The sequence below is a fragment of the Pterocles gutturalis genome, unplaced genomic scaffold, assembly GCF_000699245.1.
Source record: "Pterocles gutturalis isolate BGI_N339 unplaced genomic scaffold, ASM69924v1 scaffold8016, whole genome shotgun sequence".
In the NCBI taxonomy this organism is placed as follows: domain Eukaryota; kingdom Metazoa; phylum Chordata; class Aves; order Pterocliformes; family Pteroclidae; genus Pterocles; species Pterocles gutturalis.
Genome location: NW_010100267.1, coordinates 1,943 through 23,224, shown reverse-complemented (window position 1 = coordinate 23,224; position 21,282 = coordinate 1,943). Strand labels below are relative to the sequence as shown.

The 21,282-nt window shown below is 38.2% G+C and overlaps 1 protein-coding gene across 1 annotated transcript in view; it reads right to left on the bottom strand.

The window, feature by feature from the left end:
* Positions 1 to 19,455, bottom strand: part of VAPA (VAMP (vesicle-associated membrane protein)-associated protein A, 33kDa) — a 28,712-nt gene extending 9,257 nt beyond the window's left edge. The window contains exons 1-2 of the mRNA XM_010079116.1: positions 19,401 to 19,455; positions 3,667 to 3,819 (exon numbers count right to left, since the gene is read on the bottom strand). Coding sequence (XP_010077418.1) covers positions 3,667 to 3,819; positions 19,401 to 19,455 — 208 coding nt within the window. The remainder of the gene's footprint in view (positions 1 to 3,666; positions 3,820 to 19,400) is intronic.
* Positions 19,456 to 21,282: the final 1,827 nt, after the last annotated feature.

Here is a 21,282-nt window from a genome sequence, read left to right as displayed (position 1 = left end):
CACAAATACTGATTTAGCCAGAAAAACACACTGTATGCTCTGAACAACCTTCCCACATACTCTAAACTAATTCAGCCTGCAGACTTCGATACCACTACAATTTTCAACAATTCAATTATATTTTCCACAATTCTGAATCTTCATTGGATGCATGCATGTTCAATGTGCTTCCCTTCACACAGAGAGTAAATTCTTCATGGTAGGATTGAAGTGCGTTAGTTTATAAAATACTAAGCACAATATCAAAATTACCAACTAGGCCTTTCCCAGTTCACTGGTACCTCTAAAAAAAAGTTACTTCTACTTTAATTACACTGCCACCTAACTTTAGGCCTTAAATACTAGCAACAAGTTGCAAATGTTTGCTACAGCATGGTTATCTCGGTTTTTTTCCTTAAAGGTTACATACAGCATAATCAAAGGAGAAGGGAATAATCTGAATCAGATATATTTCACAAATAAAGCACATAAAGGAATTGCAGTATTTTACATGCTTTCAAACAATCCTATTTGGAAAGTTTATAAAGTCAGGTTTCCTTAATCATTGGTCTCACTGTGGTCCAAAACATAACTGATCAAGCTAAATGTTTCTTCCAGGTATGGATGCTATAGCAATTTATCTCCAATAATTGTTCCATCAACAGATTACTGAATAGGATGCAGTACTTCGGTTTCCTAAAGCCAAGGACCAGATGGAGTAAACTGAAACATGGCAAAGTCAGCTTTCCATCAACAGAGAACTTCTTCCCATGCTGGCAGAATCCTTGGATAACTAGTTAAATAACTTTATATTCTTTGACCACCCAGTAACAGCTGAAAATATGATTGAATTGAAAAGCAGTACAGAAAGACAATCCACAAATTCAAAGAGCTCTTCAAGCTCTTCATGGTTTTAAGTGATCATGGAAAGTCTCATTAATACATGAAGTCACAGTTTTCAATATGTTCTTGGAATCCCTGAATAGTCCAGAGATCACTTCTAGGGGAGCTGCAACAAACAGTTATGAAAGTAAGTCTCTTGTTAATAGGCCTATATTTTCTACACAGGAGGGCTTTATCTCCACAAAACAAATCTTAAAGGGGTCTGAACACCAGAAGGACAAACAGTAACAAGTAACAGTAACAAGTTGTAAAGGAAGAAGAGTAACACACTATCTTTGGAAAAGAAAAATTAACAACAAACAATTATTGTTAACAAGTTATTAACATCCAATACACGATACCATAATAAATAGTTAACTTAGGACATCAAGGTAAAAAAAAACAGGTCTTACCAAATTAGTATTTTTGGAAAAAAAATGTATAAATGTGGCTGAAGATAGTTACCTAGTGATTCACAACTGAATGACAAACAAAATGCCCATGGACTTCCTTAAAATTATTGTTAAATCATATCTCCAACAATGAATTTAAAAACTCACTTGACTATGAACCAGCACAATGTATTCTACAGGCTGAAGACAGCTAACACTATCTCAACATTTACTTTTGAAAACAAAGTTTCAGCCCATGGTATCCTAGAGTGAATTCTCTCTGCACAACAACGTGAGAGAAATCTATTTTTAATTATATGAAAGATGAGTCAGCACTGAAAACATTCACTTGACAGATTGATGAGATAACAAAGTGGGTCACCAAAAAAATTAACTGCACACTTGGCTTACCAAGTGACCCAAAAGAAATTATATGCTCAAAACCAAAAAGATTAAGCTGACACTTTGGGGAAGAGAACTTAATTCTGAAAAGCATTGTGGAGTCACTGTAACTAAATAACTGCACATGAAAGCATCTTGGGGTCACTGTATTCGAATAACTGCATGAGAATCCAGTAATACAGAAAAAGGGATATCAAGGATTCCCCACTATGCAAACTGAAGAGTCAAGCAGTGTGATACTGTTTCCCTTTAAGGGTGAACCTGAAGCTAAAATATTGCTTACAGCTCCAGTACTGCCTCATTTAAAAAAACTGAAATATTCAGAGCATTAAAAGGATGACTTGTAACTATGAAACCACACTTTACAACAGGAAAATGGAATACTTTAAGCTAAGTTCCCTGAAGACAAAGTCCAGGAATATCTTGATTGTGATGTAGGACTACCCACGGGAAAGATCCCCAATACCAGATCAAGCACACAGACAAAATAGCTGTAAGTCAAAGTTAAATACAGAAATAAAGTAGGCTTTTGACTATTTGAATCTTGAACCCATTCTCAGTAAAATGATCTTTCATCCACAAGATGCTGGACCATCCATGGTAAGCAATACTAAAGTTTTAAAGGGTCACATTCTACATATCATATTACATGAGCAAACTGGTCTCTCTCATACAAGAAAAGTTACTCTAAGGTTTTAATCAACTATAAAGTTTTCCCGAGTTATTCCTTGCAAGATTTGAACATATCACCTGAAGCTACTTCTCCAACTTCTTTTAAATTTCTCAAAGGGTATAAGGATATGAAGCTCTGAAGATTGTTCCATGTTTCCTTTTTGCTTTGCTACAGCTCTCCAAGGGCTCTACAAAAATCAGCTTTCTAGACTTAAGAGAGGTAGGAGCTCACACCTCTATTGCCGGTGATCTCTACAACCTATGAGACTGCAGCCTATAAAAAGGGGATTCCATTCTCTCCAAGCTGGGTAATATGGCAGGTCCAGAGAAATAGAGTTTCTCACCTCTTACAGTCACTAGCTTGAGAACCCCTTGATTCTGGAGATTCCTACCTCAAAACGATACGGAGAATTACCTATGAAAATCATTTACCAAACCAGAAGACTGATATCTATTATTTTCCAATTTTCTTGAGAATTTCTACTCCCACAATTACTAACACCTGACATTGTACAGTCCAGCACAGGATTAGACTACTACATGTCCAGCTATAAAAATTCTGTGGATTGTCAGAATGAAGCATGTAAGCCAAACCTACATGGAGTTTCAAGGAAAAAAAAGAAAATACTGTCTGGCTCCAGGCCTCACACTCTCCTGAAAAGTAAGGATTATTTAAGGATTCTTTCTTTAATCCCTTCACCCAAACAAAACCAAAACCAAAAAACAAAAACAAACAAAAAAACCCCAACAGAATAAGAGAGTGTCTCTATAATCGAGTGAAACATACTAGATTTTTCAAATTTAAGGGCTATGAACTACTCTGTGTACCTAAAATAACAGAAAATATGATTTTTTTAAAAAGTAATTTAATGCCACTTAACATTACTACTGTGATAAATGGAAGAATTATGAAACGAGAGTTCAGGAACCAATAGTATGGTCAAAATAACTAGTCTACAATTGCGAATGAATTTTTTTTTAAATAATCTATTAAATGTTAAACGCATCAGAGCAGCCAAGCAATGCCCTAATTCAAGATATAATAGTCTGAAGCAAAGGTACTGTTAACATCACTGCCCATTTCCAACTTTCTTCCTTTCAGAGAGCTGCAGATAAATGTGATAAATGGCAAGTATTTCTATATGGGGGATTTTTCATGCATCTTTGCAGCTCTGCATCAAGTTGACATTGCACTAATGAAGGGGAACAGTTTTATTTAAAAAAAAAAAATCTTTTTAAAAAGCTGACATACTTCAAACAGCCTCTAAGCTCAAGCATCAGAGAACTTCATGAAAGGCCTGAAAATGCATAACCTACAACTGCATGCATTGGTTTTTACCTGAAACAATTACAGATGATCCTGGGTCAATGATTCCACTGTTTGGCCTCACACAGTATCGACGAGGTGCCGTGGTCTTCACTTTGAAGCATACTTTTCTATCTGATGGATTTCGTAGTTTAAGATTTGTAGTTACTACATCTGTAAATGGACCTGAAAAAAGGGTTGTTTTTTTTTTTTTTAAAATATGTACGTATCTCTGGAAAATAAATCTGTTTATAAATACAAATTACTCTTAAAATATAACTTGATGGAAACAACCTTCTAAAAGCACATACACTGTTTACATGCAAACCATGCTCTGTCACCTTAGTTATAATAACATATATTACAGCAATGAACAAATAACTCTTAAATAGTATGACAGACTCAAGCTGCTAGCACGAAAAGTTAATATATACATATGCTAATTTTACCAAATCATTCTCAACATTTTAAATAGCTAGAAAGTAATGGTCATACACAAAAGTAAATTTTGCTGGATTTTTCTTACGAATAGAAACAAGACATACTTTGAAACTCTTTCAACTATTCAAAGAAAGACAACACCGTGATACTGAAGCATACTAACTGCTCTTGAGATTTCAACTTCTGTTGCACTTCTGAGCTCTTACAGACTTGACAGAAACAGACATCAACCTCATATTTTAAACTCAAAATAGGCAAGAGAGAGGATACTCTGCTTATGCATATACTCTAGCTAGCTGATCCACAGAAAAGAAGCTGTATTTGCCATATTTATGGATTCAATGCAGTGTATTCTCTAACCTGTGTTTATGTTAAACCATCAAGATAGGAATTGCCTCTAAGACTGGATCAGACAAGAAGCATAATTTCAATGTCAAGCTTCAAAAGGACGTCTTCCAACAGAGATCACCTCCATGTGATGCCATAGAGTAACAGTACAAAAAGCAAGCAAGCCTCACAGTGTTCTGAGCTATGTTACATCTCCCTTATGCTTGCATCATCTGAAAGCAAGACTGCACAAGCACTAAAAGAATGTAACCTAGAAAATGGAATTTCTTATGAAAATGAAATTTATTCAATAATATTTCATTTGTACATTAACTTCTAAGAACCTTATCATTCTTGAAAAATTATACATTAAATTACTAAAAAACAATCTTCATCAATATTGAAAGCAAGACAACAACTTTTCCATTAAAAAAATAAAGTAAAATTTAGATTAAATTGGATGAAAAATATATGTGATATGAACAACTAGTAAGGTACAACAAAACCACTAATTGAATGAGGCAAAGGAAGTCAATTCTCTTGTGAACACCTTATTCCCCAGAGGTGTCTGGACTATTCTGAAGGAAACGGCACAGGCCACTATCAAACACGTTACTACACTAGAGGGCTCACTATCTGACCCATGTCTTTGTTTCTATAACTCTCTCATTCCAAATCCTTGAGTTTGAGAGGGCTAACCAGAGTGCTTAATAGAGTCCTAACACAAAACACCAAGATACAAATCAGTGAAGGACTAAAATGGGAATTACTGAGAACCAGAATACCAAGATGTAGATGAAGATACCCATGAACTAGGTTTACATTTAATGAGATTCTCCTGAGAAAATAGAAACTGGTATTACTTGTCCAAAACTTCATTTCTAATCTGACTTTATATGGTGAACAAAATCAACCCAAGCAAATCTGACACAGCCTCCATGAGAATATTTACAAAACTGCTTCAAGGTTTCCTGCCACTTGCCTCTTGATGGCTCCTGCAGGATCCAGTTGCATATACTTACAGAGTGTGACCCAAAAATAACTCCCATCACCCATACCACAAGCTGAACTAAAATCAAGCAGCTGAATACTCCTCTAAATCTGACTGGTGATACTCTCAGAAAAGACTAAAGATTATTTTTTCAAGCTACACAAACACTTTTGAGGAAGTTATTCTGGCAGTTTTACTGACAGCCACCTAGATAATTGCCTTTGCAGTGCCCAGCAGCATACAGCACCCTGGCTTCCAAAGGTGCGGGTTGTTGGTTGTTTTTTTTAATTGCAACTCTAAATAACCTGCGGTGCTCTGCTTTTCAATCTTCTCAACTACTACTACTAAGGAAATTCTGCTCAAAGGAAAAAAAGGCTCCATCTAGAGACTCATTTTGGAAGCCACAGTCATCAAAAAAAGAAGCTAGACTGTTCAAAAATAGCTTATTTCAAGACAAAGAAGTGGTGAATTTATAAACGAATAATAAACTGCTTTTTAAACTTTAAAAAATATGTTGTTTCTTTTGAGATATGAAAGGTTCCCTCATGCCTGCCTTCTCAATGTGCATAATAATGAGATAGGATTCAAAATACTCTTCAAATTATTCTGATATTTACTGTCAGTTCTAACACCACAGACAATTAAAAAAAAAAACCTACTTTTGTTCCCCAGGTACATGAATACAGTGACTTTCTTTGCATTTCCTGGACACTTCCCAAAAAAAGCCTTTAGCTCAAGGATGTTTTTTTAGTATCAGACATTTGTTTCAGAGTGGACTGAAATCTTTGTCAAGGTCTACAGCACCCTTCTGACAGCTTCACCTTCCACCTGCTTTCCGAAAAGCTTTAAAGAAAAAAAGCTGTATAAAGCCTCTCAAGAATCACAACTGTCAGATAAACTGGTACACAAAAGGAAAAGACGACTAAATTTCACTCTTCCTGCAGAACCCAGCTATTTTAAGAGTTTAGTGGCATACCAACAGACAGTACTGATCTGAGTGTGGACAGGCAGAAGCAGGCACAAGAATTGTAGAATTTGGTGGTCTTCCACGACAGGGCCACAGCACTGGTGGATAAGGGAAGGGCAACTGACACCATCTACCCGGACTTGTGCAAAGCCTTTGACACAGTCCCACATTATATCCTTGTCTCTAAATTGGAGAGACATGGATCTGACAGAAGGACCACTTGCTAGATAAGGAATTGGCTGGATGGTCACACTCAGAGAGATCGGTGACAAGTGGTGTTCCACAGGGGTCAGTACAGGGACCAGTGTTGTTAAACATATCGGTGGGAGACATGGACAGTGGGATCAAGTGCACCCTCAGCAAGTTTGCAATGATACCAAGCTGTGTGGTGTGGTCGACACGCTGGAGGGAAGGGATGCCATCCAGAGGGACCTTGACAGGCTTAAGAGGTGGGCCACTGCAAACCTCACTAAATTTAACAAGGCCAAGTGCAAGGTCCTGAACATGGGTCGAGGCAATTCCAAGCACAAATACAGGCTGGGTGGAGAGTGGATAGAGAGCAGCCCTGAGGAGAAGGACTTGCGGGTGTTGGTTGATGATAAGCTGAACATGACCCAGCGGTGTGCGCTTGCAGCCCAGAAAGCCAACTGTGTCCTGGGCTGCATCAAAAGAAGCATTAGCAGCAGGTCGAAGGAGGCACTTCTCCCCCTCTACTCAGGAGACCCCACCTGGAGTACTGCATCCAGCTCTGGGGCCCCCAACATAAAAAAGACCTGGACCTGTTGGAGTGGGACCCGAGAAGAGCCACGAAGATGTTCAGAGGGCTGGAGCACCTCTCCTATGAGGACAGGCTGAGAGAGTTGGGGCTGTTCAACCTGGAGAAAAGGCGGCTTCGAGGAGACCCTACAGCAGCCTTCCAAGCACCTAACAGCGGCCTACAGGAGAGATGGGGAAACACTCTTTATCAGGGAGTGTAATGAGAGGACGAGGGGTAATGGTTATAAGCTGAAAGAGGGTAGATTTAGATTAGATATAAGGAAGAAATTTTTCACTGTGAGGGTGGTGAGGCACTGGAACAGGCTGCCCAGAGAAGCTGTGGATGCCCCATCCCTGGAGGTGTTCAAGGCCAGGCTGGATGAGGCTTTGAGCAACCTGGTCTATATTAGCACAACATTAGCATTTTTTCTTCAAAAAATCAACCATGCAACAGCAGGAGAGGATTCCAGAGTTCCCATTCACACAAACAAAAATATTGCTACCCTTGGGGCAGTGGAGAAATAAAGTACAAGCGGGCACTAATGGCCTGAGGGCAAAAGTCAAAGTCATGACAGTTTCTTGAGAAAAACAAGAGAGAAGAGGCAGAGAGAAGGACAATCAGGAAGGAGAAATATTTTAGGCCATACTGCACAGACTGCACGTAACCAAGGAAAAGAACAGACAAAGATGGATATTCTGCACATGCACCAAGATGCACAAAAGCACGCCAACTTCATCTCAGGAAACATACAGCTACACTAGGACAGCACTATACTCTCAGAAAGAGCGTCTCATTCATTGCTTGTATGACACCCAGGCCAAAGATGGTTTTTATTTGAGCATTTAGGGCACAGATAGGCTCATGTCTAACTGTACCCACCACACAAAATACCTCCTGAGTACTCATCTACTGCTGCTTGCCCAATACTTCCATTGCAAACTGTTTAAGACTATCTTCTATCCTGTATCTGTACAACTTCAGACAGTGGACTTCTGGATCTGCAACTAGGGTTTTCAGAAGCTGTGGTAATTTAACTAATAAAATACTCAAGCTATACTGATGTAACTATGATGTCTAATGACAACAGATCATTGCTTTATAAACCTGTAACTTCCATCTAACAACCTCTGGGAGTCAGAGCTACTTAAAAGGCCACAGAGAGTTCAGCAAGCCACTTTGTAGTTTAAATTCAAGACACCAATTACAGCATCTTCCTAGAAGAAAAGTTGTGAGAGTGCCAGGTTATTCCAGCTGTCTTGAATGGAGCAGTGACAATCCATGCCAAGATTGTTCCTGTCTTTTTTACTTTTAAGAGCTTTAGAAAGGAATAACAGACACCTGCCTAGTCACACTCAGAAATACTAGAGATGTCCAAAACCATTATGTACTGAATTTCTATTCCAGTAGTCTTACAATGCAGTCACTGCAACATTAATGCTGAGGTTGCCTCTGGCAACTACACATCTCGACTACAGCAACTAGGGGGCAGGAAGAAACGACACAGATTCTGCACAGCCAGTTTCCACCGCTGAAACATAGTGCCAAGTTTCCTAGCTCGTCACAACCTTGCCAGTTATACTGCAGTAAAACCAAAATACTATGTATTACTGGACAGGTAGGACATGTACAGAGATCTTCTTGATCAATGATGTAATTTTCTCTTCAAATTCAGGCCTCCTTCAGTTCCTCAGCTCCAAAAGTCATCCTTCTAGTGCCTGGGACAGTCAAACGTAAGCAAAAAAAATGATGATGTGACTATGCCTTTCTAGAGTGGGAAGTCACGTCACACACCTCCTCCACCTGTGGTACCCATGGAAAAGGTGAGAGATCACTGCCAGTATCTCTGGTTGTTGGTAGTAGAGCAAACATAAAGAACTTCTGAGAAGTAGACAGATTTGTTTATCAAGGAACTACATTCAAAATTTGTAAGGCTGTCATAGTGTACACACAGAGCCTGTCATAGAACACCACCTCTACCTGAAATTGGATCAGAAATTATCATTTTATTAAATTACATAAAATCTTTGATAATTGGAAGGCAGATAATTTGTAGATGTACAGAACTGAACATGCATTATTAAATAATTTTAACAGCATTTTATATGAAACAGCTTAAGTGTTAAGTATATTGTCCCCTTTGATTTAAGACATTGAACTGTAGCTGTTATAAAAGCTTATATGTAAACTGACTCTGACAGAAACCACTCTATTTCATGCACGGAACTAAAGTTCATTTAAGCTGTAAACTGGCACAGTAAAGGGGTACATTTACCCACATCTATAAACAACGTAAGTACAGACAAAAAAGCACACAAACTGGCAAAAAGGAATCCAAACTCCTTAAAATGTGTAAATTACAGTGTTAACTTCAAAAACTATTGGGATTATATGCTTTAAGAGGGATGCTGTTATTTCACAACTGCTTCATCACCTTTGAAATTCCAAGAGCACTTGAAATATACAGAACACTTCAAGGCATCTTTAACAAGACAAGCTCAGGCCAGGTAGTTTTCTTTCAGCACACAATGAAGTCAGGCTGGGCAGGCAAAGAAAAATCATCTACTGCATTTGACAATTTGAGCACTAATGAATGAGAAAGGAGTTCAAGTCAGCAGGATACATCACTAGCAGTGATATTATAGAGCCAGCAAGACAAATTTTGAGAAAAATTAACTGACTTTTATTATAGACCTGACAGGAACAGAGTAAGATCTCCATCAACTCATTCTGCCAGAGTTAGAAGCAAAAATGGAACAAAGAAAGAAAAAGTTAAATTAACACAGCCCCATGTAATCTACATTCATATGATGTAATAAGGAATTTTTTAATTAGGCCAAAATTTAATTGTTTTTCTTTCCCATCATTTGACACAGCAATCACAGAATGGTTGACCTTGGAAGGGACCTCTGAAGGTCATCTCAGCCAAACTCCCTGTTCAAGCAGGGACACCCAGGACCAGTTGCCTAGGACCATGCCCAGATGGCTTTGAACAGCTCCATGATGGAGACTCCATGACCTACATAGACAACCTGTGCCAGTTGTCCTCACAGTTTAAAAAAAAAAAAAAGTTGCCTGCTGTTCAGAGGGAAGCTTCTGTGTTTCAGGTTGTGCTCATTGTCTCTGGTCCTGTCACTGGGCAACACTGAAAAGAGCCTGGCTCTGTCCTCTTTCCACCCTCCCTTCAGGTATTTATAGACACTAATGAGATCCCCTGAGCCTTTCCTTCTCGAGGCTCAGCAGTCCCAGCTCTCTCAGCCTTTCCTCAGAGGAGAGACAGTCCAGCCCCTTCATCATCTTTGTGGCCCTTCACTGGACTCTCTCTAGTAAGTCCATGTCTCTCTCGTAGGGCGGAGCCCAGAACTGGCTCCAGTGTGGCCTCACCAGGGCTGAACAGAGGGGAAGGATCACCTCCCACTCCGTGCTGTCACCACTCCTTTAATGCAGCCCAGGATACCATCTATCTTCTTTGCTGCTGTCCTGGTTTCAGCTGAGACAGAGTTAACTTCCTTCATAGTACGTAGTGAGAGGCTGTGTTCTGGATTTGTGCTGAGAAGGCAGATGATAACATACTGATGTTTAGAGTTGCTGCCAGGACAGTCAAGGACTTTACACCTTCTCTGCCGGGCCAGTGTCTGCAGGGGCAGGAGAAGATCGGAGGGAGCACAGCCTAGGATTCGATCTTAGGTTTAGTATCGAGACACAAATTGGACAATGGTCTATTCCATATCACGCATTTCATCCCCAGTATATAGATGAGGCTCTGTCTGGAAGTATTCTGTCTTGCTCTGGCTTGCCTCCCTCCAGGTCCCCCCTCTCTCAGGGTTGTTTGAGTCTCTCGTACACTCAGGTTCGTATCTCCGTTCCAGGACTCTCCCTGCTCCAGCATCGTTAGCCGGGTACAGGCTGAGCCTTTGTCACTGGGTGACCAAGTCACTGGGTGACTGGGTCACTGAGCAGTATCACTGTGTATCACTCATTTGTATATTTGCATATATTACTATTATTATAATTTTTATCAATATTATTGTAGTTTAATTGCTAAATTGTTCTTATCTCAATGCATGAGTCTCTTTTCCCTTTACCCCTTTGATTCTCACCCCCATTCCCAGGAGGGGGGAAGTTGAACAAACAGTTCTTGTGGTGTTTGATTGCCAGATAGGGTGAAAACTACAACAGCTGAAAGGACACTTTGCTGGTTCATGGTGAATTTGGTGTCCACCAGGACCCTCAGGGCCTTTTCTGCAAAGCTGCTTTCCAGCTGGACAGCCCCCAGCCTGTACCGGTGCATGGTGAGTTGTTCCTCCCCAGGCGCAGGACTTTGCACTTCTCCTTGTTGAACTTCACAAGGTTCCTGTCAGTCTATTTCTCCATCTGCCAGATCCCTCAGCACTTGTGGGTGCATCCCATCAGGGCCCATGAGCTTATGTATATCCAGTTTACTTAAGTATTCCCTGACCTGATCATCTTCCACCAAGCATGCTGAAGGGAAGACATCTAAAAATGAAAGACCAGTGTTCTGTAGCAAGTTAAAACTACCCTGTCAGATGATAAACTAATCTTAAATGCAAAGTATTGAATTACTCCAAACAGAACTTTATAGTACTTTCTGGAAAAAAAAGCATAAGTGACATAGCTGACACAAAAGAAAGTGAGAAGAATGCTGTTTATTTCAATGAACTAGTTTTAATAAATTAATATTCAGATTTCTGTGAAAACAATCTGAAGAGAATCCATAACATGCATTGCCAATGAACGTAATTCCTCCCTCTTGAAATACTAAAACCATAACCATTCAAATACCTTCTTCATCTGGAAAAAAAATTCTGACTAGCAAATCACCTATGTTAAAATTATTCACTGTCTATGAAGCGTAACAGCTTAGGTTTCATGGATTAACACTTCACCATTACAGGTCTGAATAATTAGGACTAACCAGTGGATGAGGGTGCGATATTAATACTACCTACAAATAATCATGGCTCTCAGGTAGATATTCACAGAATCTTTTACTTCTTATTCTACCCTGGAACTTGAGAATTAGTTATTAATTTCATCATCAACCTGCACGTAAACATCAGAATGCAAAAAAGGCTGTATAAGAAAGTTGACACACCTCAATGTCTACAGCTCCTGAAGGATGATCCTAGGCTAGCACTGTTTCTCATGGGTAACATCAGATTTTGTCTGAGCTCCTCATAATGACATGCTGTCAGCATCCATGCTGATGATATATCTGTCAAAGATTTTTCCTTCTAAAAAATGCTGAGACAATGGCCATTGTTTAATCCTAAAAGAGCTCATCTTCCTCTTTCAAAGGGGCAAGCAGAGCCCATATATGCCTATACAGCTAACTAAAGGTGCTTGTGCAGCTGCTGGCATGCATGCTTTACTGGGGGCTGGTGTAAGAGAAACGGGAATTTAAATCTTTTGCCTGCCATTCTGACAGAGTAAAGAAGGAATATACTACAGTGGCATTTCAAGGCAGACAAAACAAACAATTTTTTTTTTCTTACATTTTCTTTCCGGATCAAAGTTTCATATTCACCTAAGCTTGTTACTGATATGTTGTTAGTGACCAAAACACACAGTAAAAATACAATAAGCATTTATCTCAAGGGTGAAGTACAGACACAGATAATTACCACGAATTCTTGCAAAGAGAACATTATCTACTTCATATATTAAACACAGACTAAATGGAGATTGTCCTGCATTTAATGTTAAATACGGACAAAGGTTTCTTTAGCCTCAACAACAACAAAAACACTATTAATAGATGGCATAACATGGAATAACTTCATCCAAAGATATTAATGCTTGCATTTAGCTTAAGCTTTAAAATCTAAGTCTGTGTCCAATTCAGTCATATGTCTATTCTTGATATTTTTCCTATTGAAATAGTGCCATTACTAAAGAACTGTCATCAAAGGCATGTTTGTTACTTAAACTTAACCTCCATATTATTGTTAATTCCTTACTCGCAGTTTAGCTTTATCTGGTTACATTGTTATTCTTGCCAAACACACACTTAAGAGTATACTAAAATTGGGAGCTCATAATTCTACTAAGATAAAGTCTTACAAATCTAATGATAAAAGTATTATTCATTCCCAAGGATTCCCACAATTGAAATAACAAAAGCACTAGAAATATTTTACTACTGCTAAACATGAACATTTAAAACAGCAAATTATACCCGAAGTCCTGAAACAACCAAGTGATATGTACAAGCAAACTTTCAGTATAGATGCAATATTAATAATTTAGTTCAGTAAGGGCCATTATAAACCCTTCCTGCTGGTGCAACTATTCTCTTTACTTGCATGAGGCAGGATAACTAATGAATTTGATAATTACAGAGGCTCTTAGATTTCAAAGAACACTAGCAGATTTGAACAACAGTATTAAATAAACAAGTGACTCTTCCCTATCTTTTTCTTTTTAACCTTGCTTTGTATTTTAACCTGCTACAGCTTACAGAAGGTTTCAATGATGCTGAAAAGCCCAGATCTGCTGTTTAATACAGTCAAACATTCAGCAGCTTAAAATACCTATGCATCCTCAAATACAATATTTCCAACTGGATACACCTTTCTGATCTAAATTGCAACATATAAGATGGTGTTCAAACTCTGTATCAGTAATCAGAACACTTGTAATCATCTCAGATGGCAGTTGTAGTGGCACACAGAAAATCAGTCTTTCCACAGAAGACCCACCAAAAGGTGTTACCTAGCACTTTTCCCAGTGTGCACCAAGAACTGGGTATCACAGGCCACACTCAAATATTAAACATCAGACCTGAGCTCCTGTGGTTTCACAGGTTGCCTTCCAAGTAGTATCCCAACAGGGTAACAAAGTAACTTTAAAAATAAATCACTTCCACACTTCACCCAGTGCAGACAAAAGCCCAGAAAGTTGTCAAAAAAAACCAAAACAAAACACCCCCCCCACCCAAAAAAAAAAAAAAAAAACCAAAAAACAAACACCACACCACAACCACAAAAACTCAAAGTTTCAGGTGTTTGACTGTTAGATGGTGTCCAACCTCAGTACACAACACAGAGCCTGGTCTAAACAGGCTTATATATCAGACATTAAAATTTCCTACAGACAGGTCTAGCTAATACTGGACTACCTCCGAAAGATGGGAACAGCTCACTGCAGTTTCAGAGTGACCTTCCATTCTCTGGAAGCACAGAATACAGGTCTCGGCCTCCCAAATCTCCAAAAGCCAAGGACAGCATATCCTACAGTCACTCAGGAAAACAAACACCTGCTTTAAATTTAAACAAAAGCTGCATTCAGTCAGTCTTGTCACTCTGTCACAAACTTCATTCCCTCATTACCTTCACATCACAGTACTAAGCTGAGCTAATACAGCCACGCTTCCTAGGACGAGTCAGCTTGCTCCTGCGGAAGCAGCTAGAGTTCTAACTTGAGCTGTAACATGGAACATCTCTAGGAGATGTCTAGTAGCCATCCAAATTGAAAACCAAACAGCTTTTTCTTTCATTGGGCCTACTAGACTTAGTGGCCATATTAACATCATACTGTTAAAATGTTAAACATGTTAAATCAACATCATACTCCTATGAATTATAATTACTAAATTTACTTCACATATGGAGTAGTTACTCCTACTTATATGATTTTTAAATTTATGAACAACCCTTCTTACAAAGAAAATAAAATTTTTAAAACCCAACACCTATCTCAGGCAAGCTATCTATGCTATCAGGCTACCACTATGCTACGAAACTTTCAAGAACATTGTAACCTCATGACTAGGAGAAGCCTTCTGAAGTCCACATGAAACAAACCATTTTGTATGATATCTGATGAATTTAAAACTATTTTTGCCCACATAATTGATTCAGACTGACATGATTCAGACGTGAAACTCAACTAGATTCTAATGATCTACATACATTCATAGCCACTTCATGACAATTCATTTTTGTACCAATTCTACCTTTTAGCCTACATGGTTTTTCTTTTCCCCAGTGCTTACCTCTTCAGATATATCTATAGACAGCAATCAGATCCCTTTTCAGTCTTCTTTTTGCTAAGATAAACAAGCCAAGATATCCTACTTCACTTACATTAACTTTTTCTTTGCACTTTTCTCATTTGGGTTCATCTTCTCTGACTAGGTGTTGACAGGGATGTATTCAGATAAAGTTTCATCTATGCCATAAACCTTGACATTAATACTTCCCTCACTACAAAACTACAGTCTCATATTTGCCCCATTTTGTGACTCATCACACTCGCAATAAACCTGTGATTAAGTACTAGTCTCATAGTTTTACTCCTTCTTCAACACTTCCAACTAAAATGAGAAAACAGCAGTTCTATTATTAGCACACACCAAATGCACAATTTTTTTTGCATTCATCACATCTCCTAACTTTGTGTTACCAGAGAACTCTTCCAGCACAGTCCCACCCAGATAAAGGTCGCTACCGAAGATACTAAACCAACTTCAAACATGACACTGGTCCATCCTTTAGAAATGTCCTTATTAAGCTCCCAATAGCCATGCTCCAGTTTATTTTACAGCTTGTCCCTTCTGTACCTTACTTCTTCCACTAAGTTTTTCTACCTGTAACTTAATTATTAGTTTTGCAGATACTTCTGTACCAAATAACCAAGGGTCATGGAAAAGACCCTCCTAGAAGATATGTCAAAATGTATGGAAGACAGGGAGGTAATCAGAAACAGATAACATGGCTTCACCAATGTGCCTGACTAATCCAGCAGTCTCCTACAACAGACTGACTACATCAGTGGACAAGGAAAGAGCTATGGCTGTCACCTATCTGGAATTCTATAAGCCCTTTGATATGGTCCTGCCCAACATTCTTACCTCTAAATTAGAGAGATATGGGCTTAATGGATGGACTGTTAAAAGAATAAGGAATTGACTGGGTGTCTGTGCCTAGAGTTACAGTCAATGCCTGAATATCCAAGCAGAAACTGATAACAAGTGGCGGCCCTCAAAGATGTGTACTGGGACCAATACTATTCAGTCTTCATCAATGCCACAGATAGTGGGATTGACTGAACCCTCAGCAAGTTTGCCAACGAGACACCAAGCTAAGTGATGATATTGAATTGCTTGAGGGAAGGGACGCCATCTAGAGGGACCTTGACAGGCTTTAAGGATGGGCCCGTGTGAACCTCATGAAGTTCAAGAAGGCCAACTGCAAGGTCCTGCACCTGGGTCAGAGCAATCCCCAACATCAATACAGGCTGCGGACGAATAGATTGAGAGCAGCCCTGGTGAGAAAGAAAGAAAGACTTGGGGATACTGGTGGATGAAAAATTGAACATGAGCCAGCAACATGCACTTGCAGCCCAGAAAGCCAACTGTATCCTGGGCTGCACAAATAGAAGCAGCGCCAGCAGGTCGAGGGAGGTGATTTTTCCCCTGTACTCTGCTCTCATGAGAGACTCCACCTGAAGTACTGCATCCAGCTCTGGGACCCCCAGCACAAGAAAGACACGGACCTGTTTGAGCAGGGTCCAGAGGAGGGCCACAAAAACAATCAGATGGACAGAATACCTCTCCTATGAAGAAAGGCTGAGAGAGTCGCGGTTTTTCAGCCTGGAGTGGAGAAGGCTCTGGAGAGACCTCATTGTGGCCTTTCAACATACAAAGGGAGCTTACAAGAAAGATGGAGGAAGACTCTATACCATGGCCTGTGGTGACATGAAAAGAGGCAACAGAGTTAAACTGAAAGAGGGTAGGTTTAGATTGGACATAAGGAAGAAATTCTTCACCATGAGGGTGGTGAGACCCTGGAACAGGTTGTCCAGAGAAGTTATGGATACCCCATCCCTGGAAGTGTTCAAGGCCAGGTTGGACTGTGCTTCGAACAACCTGGTCTAGTGGAAGGAGTCCCTGCCCTTCCAACCCAAACCATTCTATGATTCAATGAAATAATGTCATGACATGCAGTAAATCCAGTGGTAAGATCAGATTTTGTTTGGGAGGTGCACACACAAGAGATCAAAAAAGAAACACAGACAGAGAGAGGTGTCTGATAGATCAGACTAGCATATTCTACCCAGGACACTCATGTCACACTTTATTCCACGTTCCATTTGCCTCCATGTCTTTAATTATTCTTTCTTCTCAGGCTTTGCATACTATCAAGGTCAGACCTATTCAAGCACTGAAATGTCAAATTAGGAATTACTCCAAGTGAGACCATTTTTTGAGAAACACAGGAGGGAAAAATTCTGATGTGACTATCTTTTAGATAGTCATATAAACAATTATTTTTTCTTTTCTTCCTTATTCCTGTTATTAAAAATCAAACAACTGAAGTCCTACACCAGGATAATATTTAACAAACTGTCTTAACTCTCAAGACCTCTTTCACATAGAAATAAACTGAAAATATTTATTTTAATTTACATAATAATGTATTTTTAAATACTTTAAAACCATAAAATGAAATACGACATCTACATTGCCAAATAATTTACAATACAATTAAAAAAAAAAAAAAAAACCACTAAAAGGCAAGAGAAGCTAAAGAGGCCAAGATCACTATGCACCAACCTTAAGGAAAACAAGGTTACTAAAATTTTAACTTGTGTTTCTGCATTTTTACTTTCAACAATACCATATTAGAAATTTTCTTATTAAGAGTCATTTTGCTGATTTTTTTTCTCTAAAAATAAATTAGCTTATACACACTTATCTGGCTCACCTGACAACAAAAGCCTTGTAATTTGACAACTTTCACAGTGGGAAATGTAATACTTATCTGATTAGTCAGAGATATTTTTTTTTTTCTACTTTACACACAAGTTCTCTCCAGCAGCCTTTTCGAACTTGAATTTATGGCTTCTAATTTGAGCATGTAATAACCCTTTAATGACTGATGGTCACAAAGATCTGGTTAACATGCACCTCCCAAAGACAAAGCTGGTCAGAAAGAAAAATATATTCACAAACCACAGTCAAGCCAAAACGGGAACAACTTATAATACCACAATGGACAGTCAGTGCACTACATATTCAGACTTATTAACTGATGCATAAAGCAGGTCCTCTTATTCACGGTAAGGTTCTACTTTTCAACTTGGCCTTGAACGATGGTACAGTGTTCATGTACAATATAGTATTTTTTACAATATTAATAATGATTTATTATAGTGATCTAGAAAACTTGCTTAGGCTATCAACAAGCAGAATGAGTAGGCACTTGAATTACAATGTGGAGGTGAAGCTTTCATACCAATGACTACACTGAAAGTATAAGAGGGTGAGGTTTGTATAGTGTTTAGTGAAGATGCAAACTTAAGCTGCAACAGAGTCCTTAAGTAAAACAGAGTCCTACAAATTGCAGGTAAAGGACAAAAGTTACAAGTCTTCACTGCTGTATACCTCTATCATCACAGGAAAATATTCCACTACTGAATCTTAAAATAAATGGCAAACTAGATCTGCCAAAATATAATCTAACACCTATAATACACCTGACTTAACAGACCAATACAACCCCTTGTCATCAGTTTTAAATGTACCACATTTAACATCAGTTTTAAATGTACCACACTGTGATAGAGATGTATTAACACAATATCCCCTCATAAGCAACACCCAATTAAAAGAATTATCGTCTTTTTTCTTCCTCAACTCATTCCCACCGATCCTTTTGTGTCTCGAATTTCATTAATACCCATCATTAAAAAAATTAAAATATTAACAAATACTACAGTTGAGACAGGAAACAATGGACAGAAGTACAGACATACAGGAAGAGCAAACAATTCCAGGAATCCTTTTTTTTTTTAATCCAAGAAGAAGTCAAAGACTTCTTGTTGAATACTGAGTCATTCTATGGGGTGTTTGATCTTTGTCATTATACAATACTCAGCCAGCAAAGATATAAACTTAAACTGAATAATTTCAAAGCATCAAAAAGTCACAATTGTGTTAGTAATCACTTCAAACCAGTTCTTCCCCTCTGCACTCCGACTGTTTAGTTTAAAAAATGTTCTTGAATGAAGATACCAGAAAATTGACATCTCAATCACCTTTTTTTTAACCCTACTTAGAAAGCTTGGACATCACAATTTGCTGGTAGTTTGAAGAGAATGAAAATGGGCATAAAATTTGACCTAATCAAGACACACACAGGTAAGGCAGCAAGATCACATTTAAGGACTTCACACTCCGCCTACACTAAAAGATACCCTGGGCCAATTCTGGCAACAGACCTTGAGGGTAGGGGATGGATTTAATGTTGAGTTATTTTTACCTTTAAATTCCACCTTCTCGATTTGCAGCAACACATAGCCTGTGGCTTTCAACATTACCAATAGCAGTGTAATAAAATAATCTACAGCAATATTTTTGTATTACTTAAAAGGTCATAAAAATCTGCATTTCAGAATGAGTTGTAATATTTAAGTGAAGTGACCTCTACCTTACTTGCAGTCATTTGAACATATACCAGCTGAAAGCTGATTTTATACACTAACAAACCTAGATTATGAAACAGATTAATGATCATAAATTAAACATCATCTGTTACACTGATCTCTCCCAGTAACTCAAACCATCAAAGGGAAAATTTATTGCACAGATATGTTCAAAAGTTTATTTTAGTCTGTTTACTTGCTGACTTATTTCTACCCTTGAGGTAAACTAAAAAAAAAAAAAAAAAAAAATGGAAAAGTGTGCCTCATAATTTCGAGACCTTTATAAAGGTAAGTAGATTTCACACGCTTGCAAGCAAGAACTTCAATAAAGGATATCCTTTTAGAACATTCAGACATCTTTAAAATGACACTTCTGAATCACAAGAAATTCAAATTCTGAATACTCTTTACTAATCTTCCAAGGCTTATCAAACCACCTGGTGTTGATTTTAAATTAGGTGTTGCAGAGGCACATCTTAGGACTGATTCAAAGATTTGGCAAAGGCTTTTTAAAAAGAACCATTATCCAAGACCTACTTAAACACTCTTTACTTAAAATTGCAAAACTGGCTTCTTTGACTTAAGGAAGACCTAGTTCCCATAACAATGCTAGAAATCTTTGAACTGAAAACTTCCAGTGTTGCTATTTACCTACTGAACTGTTTACAAAGAAATTATAAAAACCAACCCCCCATATCTTCTCACAAGGAACCAATTCCAGATTACCATAATCTTCACTAAACTAGAGCTGCAGACAATTATTATATGCATGAGTCACATGAAAAGACCCCAATAAGAAGCAGACGTTCCACCTTCCAAATTTTAAGTGTTTCATGTTTCAGTTCTTCCTATCCAGTCCTAAACAAACCCAAACAACTTCAGATTTGAGAAACTAAACAGAATACATTGGAATAAAATACAGAAGAAAGCTAACCCACAGGACTAATATGGTTGAAGACCTGGATACAAGAACCATGATGCAAATTCTCAGTGCTCCATATTAAGCCTCTGAAACCAATATTACGTAGTGCATCAACTGCCTCTCAGTTTAATCACTTTTAAGTACAATTTTTCACCTTGTCACATTGGCACAACACTCTGAAATGTATGTATTTGTTTTGTGATTTTCCTTAGGTACTCCTGACGGCTCCACAACCTAAAGAAATCTAGTTATCATAGAAGCAGAGGGAATCAACTATGACTCCAAAATGTAAAGTACTATAAAAACAAGATTCTAATCTTTCAGTCAACAAGGGAAATATGTAACGTGTCAGCCACCATGGGACATGTTCTTTAGACATCCCTTTGAATTGTGTGAAGTAAAATCAGGATAAATGTATTATAGACCTTATTTTTGCTGATCAAGTAAAGACAGTTTCATCACGTGATGATGAATTTAAAGCCTTGACAACAACACCTTAAGTCCTATGTACTTTTTAATTTAAATCATTGTTTGCACAGGGGCATATTAACACATTTCACTGTTACCCTAAAGGTCAGCAAATCCATTACAAGTTCCTGAAGCAAGAAAACCAACAAAACTATTTGTTCAGTTCAGATGTTTAGACTTAACCTATATTTCTTTTACATACATATTAACAGTACTAGGTCAGCAGTATTACAGGACAATTCTCTTAATAAAATAACTTTGCTTAACCAGCTACACTGAAAAAAAAAATTAAGCAAATTTGTATGACTTTCCTACACTAAATTACACTT